The 8873-nt window shown below is 43.8% G+C and overlaps 2 protein-coding genes across 5 annotated transcripts; one reads left to right on the forward strand and one right to left on the reverse strand.

Moving 5' to 3' along the window:
- Window positions 1–2352: 2352 nt before the first annotated feature.
- LOC306893241 (uncharacterized protein) lies at window positions 2353–6893 on the reverse strand. Of its 4 annotated transcripts, XM_079454992.1 has the most exons (9): window positions 6640–6893; window positions 5996–6198; window positions 5825–5917; window positions 5644–5739; window positions 5448–5558; window positions 5222–5363; window positions 4478–5144; window positions 4365–4396; window positions 2353–4289 (listed from the first exon to the last, which is right to left on the reverse strand). In XM_079454992.1, exons 1-9 carry the CDS (start codon window positions 6662–6664, stop codon window positions 2926–2928), a joined length of 2733 nt encoding a protein of 910 aa, XP_079311118.1. In that variant the 5' UTR covers window positions 6665–6893; the 3' UTR covers window positions 2353–2925. The 4 variants fall into 4 exon arrangements, with proteins under 4 accessions (XP_079311118.1, XP_079311116.1, XP_079311117.1 ...); XM_079454990.1 differs by having other exon boundaries at window positions 2359–4289; window positions 5222–5558; window positions 6640–6718; XM_079454991.1 differs by having other exon boundaries at window positions 2359–4289; window positions 5825–6198; window positions 6640–6712.
- Window positions 6894–6909: 16 nt separating this feature from the next.
- c4h11orf98 (chromosome 4 C11orf98 homolog) lies at window positions 6910–8499 on the forward strand. The gene is made up of 4 exons (XM_079454993.1): window positions 6910–6998; window positions 7445–7569; window positions 7679–7770; window positions 7851–8499. Exons 1-4 carry the CDS (start codon window positions 6963–6965, stop codon window positions 7967–7969), a joined length of 372 nt encoding a protein of 123 aa, XP_079311119.1. The 5' UTR covers window positions 6910–6962; the 3' UTR covers window positions 7970–8499.
- The last annotated feature ends 374 nt before the right edge of the window (window positions 8500–8873 follow it).

Raw genomic sequence — 8873 nt, forward strand, 5'->3', positions numbered from 1 at the left:
GAGAGATACGAGAGATTAGAATAACCTTTCGCTCTCGCGGTTACTTTGATGTCATCCGCGCCTAATGTCAATGGATCACAGATTTCACGACTCAAGTCACCATGGAAACGGCTTGAAGCGTTTCTGGATTCTGTGTTTTCCGTCATTTACTGTACAATAGTAATATATTTGCCCACATGAAAAAATACTTCAGTATAATACTATTCACTAATAAAGTTTATTAGACACTGCAGTAGATACGTTGAAACCATACAAGGGAAATTTAAAATGTTTTTAAATGTACTTAAACGTAAGTCATATTTTTTTATAACAAGTTTGAATTTTTTTAATATAACCCAGCACATTTACTTTAGTTTACTAAATATAAATAATACACTCGGGGGAAATCAAGAGGGATGCTGTGGTAAAATGTGTTATTACTGCTGAAGTTAACCGGACTTTTATTTTGACGGGTCGCCGCAAAGGGTGTATATTACAGATGCTTTTCTCACATGACACAGAAACAGTTCATGTCCAGGTGTTCTCTGAAAGCTCAACGAGCACACGCTTAAACATTTGCAGCTGAATATTTATAAAGTTATTCATGCACAATTTGAATTTTCTTAACCTGAAAGTGGCACCGAACAGATAAGAAATTATACATTTTTCCAGATTCTGTGCAATTCCGCGTAGTAAAATCAATTTATACCTGGAGTCCGTGATTCAAGGCCCTGTATGTTGTATTTTTGCCCCATAAGACACAGACGTTTTTTTCCTACATTTAATCGTGATGAACTTTCAACGCTTAAACAGTTTAAGCTTTAAAACGCCACAACAATAATATCGGTGCATTGTAAGGCGCTCAAGCAGGCTTCTCTACATTCAAGCATGTTCATTTGTTGTATTTGTAAACTGCATAAGAAAGAAATGTAAGTTCAGTGAAACAACATTAACAACATACAGGCGTGTTTTTTCAGGTGCCCATGTTAACGGATTAGATCATTCGTTCACACCGCACGCGGATGGGTCTGTGTTTTAAAGTGATAGCACACGTGTCATGCTCAAATGAACACGAATTCACATAGAAAGGAAGTCATTTCTGCTCTGTAGTTCTGTGTCCTGTGGTGGGCTTTATGAGACCAGTTTTACTGCACTTATGCTTTTCGTTGTTCCAACTGCTTCCATTGTTTCCCTCATCTGCAAGTCTCTTTCGATAAAAGCGTCGGCTTAATGACTCAATGTTAATGTAATTTCAACATAAATGCATATAAATTAAGTTCACAACCATTTTATGATTGATGATTTTTGTTTAATAAATCAATACAAGCCGATTATAATGGTCCTACAGTGTATAACAAATATTCTACAGTGTTTATATTGCGTGAGGAAGGTGCTGCAGGGGACGAGCGGTGGTCCAGAAAGTACAAGATAACACGCAGGTAAATATTGAGGTAGAGAAATACAAAGTGATTCAGGACCCCAGGACTGTTTATATAAAGACATGAAGGCCAAAGAAAAGGCATGGGAGGCATATTCATCGGCCACTGAAATGGATGGCAAAGTTATTTTGAAACTCTTTTAATAAGATAGGCTAATATAACTTCACGTAAGCATGTTTTGAAGTACCATCATAACATTAAAACTACAAATAAAATATCATTTTAATAGCTCGTTCTTTCCAGCTATTGTGTTTAGGATATAATTTTATTTCTGTGTTGTTGACCCCTCACCCAAACCCGGGTATGTCACATGACCAGCTTTCTGTTGATTCACTATATGAGCTGAATTATCTGTGTTATTTCTCTGACTGAATGATGGAGCAGGTTTGTGATGAAGTGAAAGAGAGTGAATGATGTTTCTTACATGAGTGTTGTTCACTATAGATGTGATTCCTGCTTCTCCTCTGTGGAAGACGATGAACTCCACACACGATGAATGAATAAATGCATGAAGGTCATTGTGTTCTGTTGTGTGTTAACTGTAAACAGAAGACGTGTGGCTGCTGGTTCAGGACAAAACAAGAGCAAAAAAAAGAAAATTCACCTTGATGACAAGGAGAAGAGATGAGATCTTCATTTCTCTCCGAACCCAAACACCTTTGGAATCCTGAATACACATTCACCTTGCTATGAATCGGTGACTTATTAAAAGTACAGTAAAAGAGTGAAGTTAATAGGTAAAGTTGTGCTGATGGATGTTAAACATTCAAACATCTCACCAGAGCACAAGCGCTGAGAACAAAGACACAGAAAGGTTCTCATGACGACCGGACAGTGTTTTTGTTACAGACGTCTATTCATGAAGCCTTTTGTGTGTGTGTGTGTGTGTCACTTCAGATACAAGACCACCATCACAGAAGAACAGAAACACATTCACACGCAGATCACCCTGTGCTTTAATACACCAAAATATGTGAGGTCAACTTACTCTGGCTCATTCAGTCCTGCTGAAGAGAGAGAAACATAACTACACAAACCCGAGGGGATGTCTGTTCTCTGTGATGACATACGAGACACAGTTACCTCTTGTGCTAAATTCTCTCCTCACCGCATCACTCAAACATTCAAACCTGCAGCAGAATCAAAATATGCAACACACACGTGGAAGCAAACACACTCACATCTCGAGATGATGTTAAACTGCACTGAAGGAGATGCATTCATCTTTTAAGACAAAAATAAACAAACCAACACTCTTCATACAGAGGAACACTTTATCAGTATCTTCAAAACAAACAGCTGGCAAATAAGCAAAGCCTTTAAAACATCAATTCTGTGTTTTACTCGTGTGAAGATGTACAGATGAAGAACTGTCAAATGCAACTAAAGATTAATACACACAAACTCCCACATCTCTGATCTTCAGCCCAGAGTTACATCAACAAACGCAAACAGCTGGAATCATCATGTAGAAAGTCTTGTTGTTATTCACTGTAACATAAAGAGATTAGGATAAGATCACCGTTATCGCCTCCATCTCTGGCACGCTGGTGGTTAGGTTACTGCCCGGCGAGGGCCTGGGCTTCCTCTCGCCCGTGTGAATGCGGATGTGGTTTTTTAGTTTGGCAGAACTGGCAAAGGCTTTGGGACAGTAACCGCAGCGGTGCGGCCGCTCCTGTGAATGACTGCGTCTGTGTCTCGACAGCTCAGAGGAGCTGCGGAACTTACTGGGACAGACAGAGCAGCAGTAGGGCCGCTCGCCCGTGTGCACGCGCTCGTGAAGCGCCAGCTCGCTGGAGGTGAGGAAGCGCCTGTCGCAGTGGGAGCAGGAGAACGGCCTCTCGCCGGTGTGGATTAGATGGTGGCGGTTTAAGGCGAAGGGCTTGGCGAACATCTTGCCGCAGTAGGTGCACGGGTAGGGTCGAGCGCCGCTGTGAGAGAGCATGTGATCCTGCAACGCTCTTTTGAACTTGAAGCCCTTGTGACACTGCGAGCAGGAGTACGGCCTCTCCTCCGTGTGGGTCTTGTTGTGCTTGATGAGCTCGCCGTGCGACAGAAAGCGCTTACCGCACTGCGAGCAAAGGTACGGCCGCTCGCCCGTGTGCATGCGTTCATGTCGGTGTAAGATGGACAGCTGCGTGAACCTCTTCGGGCAGTGCGGACAGCGGAAGGGCCGGAGGTCCGTATGGGTGACCATGTGTTTCTGAAGGCCTGAGCGAAGGCCGAAGCGTTTGCCACAGACGGAGCACTGATGCGGCCGCTCGCCCGTGTGACTGAGCATGTGTCGCTTGACGTCAGTGCGGCGTGTGTACGTCTTGTCGCACTGTGGGCACTTGAACTGCTGGCGCCTGCGGTGGCTCTGCCGGTGTGCGGACCTCTGCCGTATTGTGTCGAAACCCTCACCGCACTGCTCACACAGGTAGCGTTGCGCGGCGCTGTGGTTCTTGCGGTGCTCGATGAGAGCGGCGGCTGTCGGGCTGGCCTCACCGCAGATGGAGCAGTAATGCGGCAGCTCGCCGGAGTGACTCTTCTTGTGGTGGGCTGTCAACGTGCGCAGGTTGGCGAAGGTGCTCTGGCACAGCTGGCAGGTGAAGGTTGCCTCGCCGTGAGTCTTGCGGCAGTGTTTGGTCAGATCCCACGAGTGCTGGAACCACTTGCCACACTGGCCGCAGCTGAATGGACGTTCCCCCGTGTGGGTCAGCTGGTGTCGCCGCACGTCAGACCTGCGGGTGAACGTTCTGCCGCAGGTGTTGCACGCATGTCGAGCGCAAGGGTTTTCGGAGGCCGGTGGCTCGGTTTTGGGAGGCGTCTGTGTTTGATGTGACACTGTGATCTCTGCTTCAGGTCTGCTCGACAACTCGTCTGCCGCATCTGTAGAGAACAATCATTCAGAATGAATGAACTTCATTGTTATTTTAATTATCAAGCATCTGCAGCATGTGTTACCTGGAGTTTCTGCAGGCGATGCGTCTGCACTCCTGAAAAAAAACAAAAACGATATTAAAATCTTTAATCCAACAAACTCCACATACACACAAGCAGTGGATAAACAGCTTCACCTCTCTTCAGTGCGGTTCTGTCTGACAGGTCGTGCACGACGCTGCCGAGTTTTGCTAGTGTTTTTGTCAGCGGTGTCAGCACTGTTCCTCGGTAATCTTCGTCCCCTCCGTGTCGCTGGTGTTCGGGCATCATCGGTCACAGGTGGTGTTTCAATCGCCTGTAGTGCAGACGAGTCTCCTCCAGCCTCAGGAGAGATGTTTGTGCTGTCGTCCTTATCTCGTGAGCTCAGCTGACCAGATCCACCCGTCTGGAGATTCAGCTCATTCTGTGGGTTTGTGACGGCCAGGTCATTATGGGATGTAGTCGCCATGGCAACGCTCCCAACCTCACAGGTGACGTCACTTGAAGCGGTTTTGCCATCCAAGGTGGTTTGTTGCGCACAGCTGGCGGCTTCGTCAGCTAAGAGGATCTGCTCCTCCTTCTCCTGCACACACATGCTGGACACGGCCTCGTCCTCCACCAGCACCTCCTGACTGCTGAGCTCCACTTCTGTGTAGTCGGTGACGATGATGGTGTCCAGCTGACCCAGAGCGGCGTTATTCAGGAGGGCCACGCTGGTTGATTGGACGTGATAGACAAGCGGCTCGGCGGTGACAAGCACTCGCACCGATGGAGGAATGGACAGCGTGGAGAGGATACAATCACCAGAGGAACGAGGAACAGAACCTAAGAAACAAAAGACAATTTATTGAGGTCATCCACTCTTTATTACATCTTATTAGTTAGTCTGTGGGTTCACGCACCCGGTTTGGAGCTTTTCTGCCAACACAGAGTTTCTGAACCACCGAACAGTTGGTACTGCTGCAGAAGAGCGTGCAGGTCGTCTGGATTCGTCTGCATGGTGTCCTCCAAACCAGCGGGGGCAGTAGCGAGCCACGACACTGTCTGTGTGTTAGACGGAGAGAGTGAACAGCAGACGACACACACACAGAATCTAATTGGTGTAGCAGACACCTCAGAATACTGTACTTTATTCAAGTCAGGAACAGGAAATAGTTTCTCCATGCGAGAGAGCAGATCCCACATCAGTTCTTTAAGAGCAGTGTCGTACTGAGCACCGTACTGCACGGGAAAAACTTCCTGTAAGACACGTGCACAGACAGAAAACATGATACACATATCAGCAGAACACATGAGATGAATGACTTTAAACATGATCTATCACCTGAAAGAAATAGGCTCTCTCAACCGGGTCTTTGAGGAGCGCCAGAACCAAAGCCTTGAAATTTGCAACCGAAGGTCTCACATCAGCATCGACGCCCTGAGAAAACACATGAGCCTATCGCTAAGTATATAAATATCACACTGAACGAGAACGAAACATTTGACCCGAGTAAATATCGCACCTCTGACACCGCCGCTGGTGGAATCTGCATTCGGTCCAGAAGGGTCTCTATGGTTCTGACATCAGCTGGGCTGCGACACAGCTCTAACACCATCTGACAGGAAAACAACAAAAATGACAACAATCGCATCACTGTGATGTCACGTGTGTGATGATGATGATGAAGACTGACCCTCGCTCTCAGACCCAGCCTCAGCTGAGCTCTCTGTCTGTAACTGAGAAGCTGCGGCAGGGTCTTTGTCACCATAGAGACAAACTCCTCCAGTCTCCCGTAATGCATCACGCTCTTCCGCTGCAGCACCTGCCACATGAAGGCGGACATCAGGTGCAGCGGTGGAACCAGCAGCCGCAGAGAAGAGAGAGGCAGACTGATCCCTAGAAGAAAACAATAGAAACACAGTCAAACCTAAAGACGTGTGGGCGAAATGCATTGTGGGATACAGTGTCTCACGCAGTATACACTGCACACTCCATCCTCCGCCTGCTGAAAGAACACAAAATGTTTCAGAAGCTGCAGCAGATAAATACATGTATTAATGATCTGAAATGTCATCTGGATTTGTTTAAGATATCAGACAGTCAGTCACTGACAGAACACAGGTCTCTCTTTTAGAGGAACATTGCGCACTTTATTATATATAAATATATTATGACATTCTGCGCTGACGGTGCGCAACAATGATCCACTTCAAAATCGCTCCAGACAAACACACACTGCACTTTTGTTTTGTGACATTTTGCTGCTTTGTATGACAAATTCACCAGCTTGCGTCGCACTGAAGTCCACGCTTAAATCAAATGATATGTTATAAATACCTGTGTTTGAGTTTTCTTCATCCATTGATAGAGCTGAAGCTCACGCTCACAAACTGGATACTGAAGTGTGGGTTACGTCAATTCCGGTCGAAAGTTTTAAGAGTAAAAGTGCGCGGATTTTAGAAATGAATATTATTAATATTATTATTAAGCTATTGTAGTTTTGTGCTTTTTAAATAATGAGAAATATTAATAAGATGACCAAAGCCCTGATTTAAATTGCTTTTTACCGATCTTTTGAATCCTTGATGATTTCTAAATCCGACTCAGGCGGGACTTTTATTGAGTAAACGTGCGTGAGCTGGTTTCCGGTTGACTGCAGCATGGCGCCAGGAGGAAGCATAAACAGACCAAAGACTGTAAAATACATTTAATTCAATTCACTTTCAGCATTCTCGAATCTGTCGATGATTTTTTTATGTCATGTATCTTTTTATTGTTTGTGTGTCTTTTTTACTGGTGGTTTCTACAAGCATGTGTATTGAGTTCCGAACTCTCTCTTAGGAAACATTTGTTTCGTTTCATTTATAATATTATGATGTTCTTCATTCTGTTAGTCTCTGAAGAGATGCTTTATGCTGTTAAGAAATATTACAGACAGTATTTGTAAATATTATAATGATTATTGTGCAACCCACAGTTTTTATGAAATGTTTTGTTATTTAATTCTTGATTTACTTTAACAAACATGCCCTTGTGTTTCCTGTGTTACAGTAACATCACAGATGACATATAATAGGAAAAGGGTTCTTAATTTAATCGGTTTAAAATACGTACATTTCTTTTTTTCGTGGGGTTTATACAGGAGTTGAAGAAAAAGCTCTTCAAAAGACGGAGGGTTTTAAGTCGACAGAAAAGAGAAAAGCATCGCATCTTAGGGACTGTGATTGACAGTGACGCCACAACCAAACCCCATTTGAAAAAGAGATGGTTTGTTCACACACACACACACACACACACACACACACTTGAATGTTCCGAGAAATGCAGACTGTGGCACAGATAAACGTCGATATGAAATATTGTCTCTTCATGACAGCTCCAGCGCCAACATCACACTTTCCGGAAAGAAAAGGAGGAAAGTGTTGAAGCAGTTAGGATATATGGAGAGAGATCGAGCTGGCATGGAAGGTGTGTGGGATTCATACAGCAGAACGGTCGTGATCAAACATTTAACTGATTCTCATCATCCCGTGTGCTTTTCTTTACAGTGGAGAAACAGTCACAGAAAAAATCTGCTCCTGCTGCACAGAAAACAGCAAAAACACAACCCAAGAAAACCAAAGAAACCGCCTCTTCTGTGGATGAAGAAGTGATGGATGTTGAATAGACTTACTTGCCTGTTTTAAGGGATTGTTGTTTATATGAACATCCCGGTTTATATTGTTGGTGCAGCAGCTGCAGCTTACATCAAGTAGTTAAAAGTGAAACAAAGTTTTTTACATGATCAAGAAAACATTCTATAGTGTTTGTACAACTACAGTATGTTATCTGTTGACTCAAGTTTACATTACGTCTTTTCATACTAATGCTGTTCTTTGATTCTAAAAATAAACTTAGCCTGTTTTGCTCAAGGACAGTCTAAACTATGATCTGAAAGACCAGCATGAGAGTTAAATGTGCTTGCAACCGCTCTCGTGTCTTTGACCAGCAGATGGCAGTAACACACAAGTGAACCTCGACGTGTTATACACTATAATAATAATACTCATTTAAATTAACGCTTTTGATTTGGTGAAGTAATTGAGTAATTTTGTGATTCATTGTATACATGCGTGATCAGATCAGCGTATGACGTCAGGGTATCGCGAGAGTGATTCACAAAAATCGTCACTGTATGATGTAATAGTGAAATCATACAAACAAAAGATCACAAAACTAAGGCTTGTTTTTCCTCTCCATTTAAAGACAAATAAATAGGTACGTTAAGCCGTAGAGAAATGGGTTTCGGGTGAATTAAACACAATTCACCAAAGGTCACAAACACGTGGTTTGGTTATGCAATTACTGAAGAAAATAAATCTAATAATTGAGGGACATTATTCGATATAGTCTCCATTAAAGTCGAGTGCATTACTGCTCTTGCAACAGATCTGCAAACACTAACAGATCACTTGCCATCTTAGTTCATATTAAGGACATTTACAGTAATAATATAATGATTAAATACCTGACGGTTTCTTATTATTCATATCTCATCACACATCAATGAGCCGCCACCCGAGACATCAGTT

Source organism: Barbatula barbatula (assembly GCF_947034865.1).
Source record: "Barbatula barbatula genome assembly, chromosome: 4".
Classification (NCBI taxonomy): Eukaryota; Metazoa; Chordata; class Actinopteri; order Cypriniformes; family Nemacheilidae; genus Barbatula; species Barbatula barbatula.

What these genes read in the sequence shown, in the direction of transcription:
- LOC306893241 (XM_079454989.1), bottom strand. Translation starts at nt 6,664, where the DNA reads ATGGATGAAGAAAACTCAAACACAG. An exon ending in CAGAACCGCACTGAAGAGAG is followed by an intron (nt 4,397 to 4,477) that starts GTGAAGCTGTTT and finishes GTTTTTTTTCAG; the next exon opens with GAGTGCAGACGCATCGCCTG. An exon ending in ATCGCCTGCAGAAACTCCAG is followed by an intron (nt 4,290 to 4,364) that starts GTAACACATGCT and finishes TGTTCTCTACAG; the next exon opens with ATGCGGCAGACGAGTTGTCG.
- c4h11orf98 (XM_079454993.1), top strand. Translation starts at nt 6,963, where the DNA reads ATGGCGCCAGGAGGAAGCATAAACAGACCAAAGACT. An exon ending in CCCCATTTGAAAAAGAGATG is followed by an intron (nt 7,570 to 7,678) that starts GTTTGTTCACAC and finishes TCTTCATGACAG; the next exon opens with CTCCAGCGCCAACATCACAC. An exon ending in AGATCGAGCTGGCATGGAAG is followed by an intron (nt 7,771 to 7,850) that starts GTGTGTGGGATT and finishes TTTTCTTTACAG; the next exon opens with TGGAGAAACAGTCACAGAAA.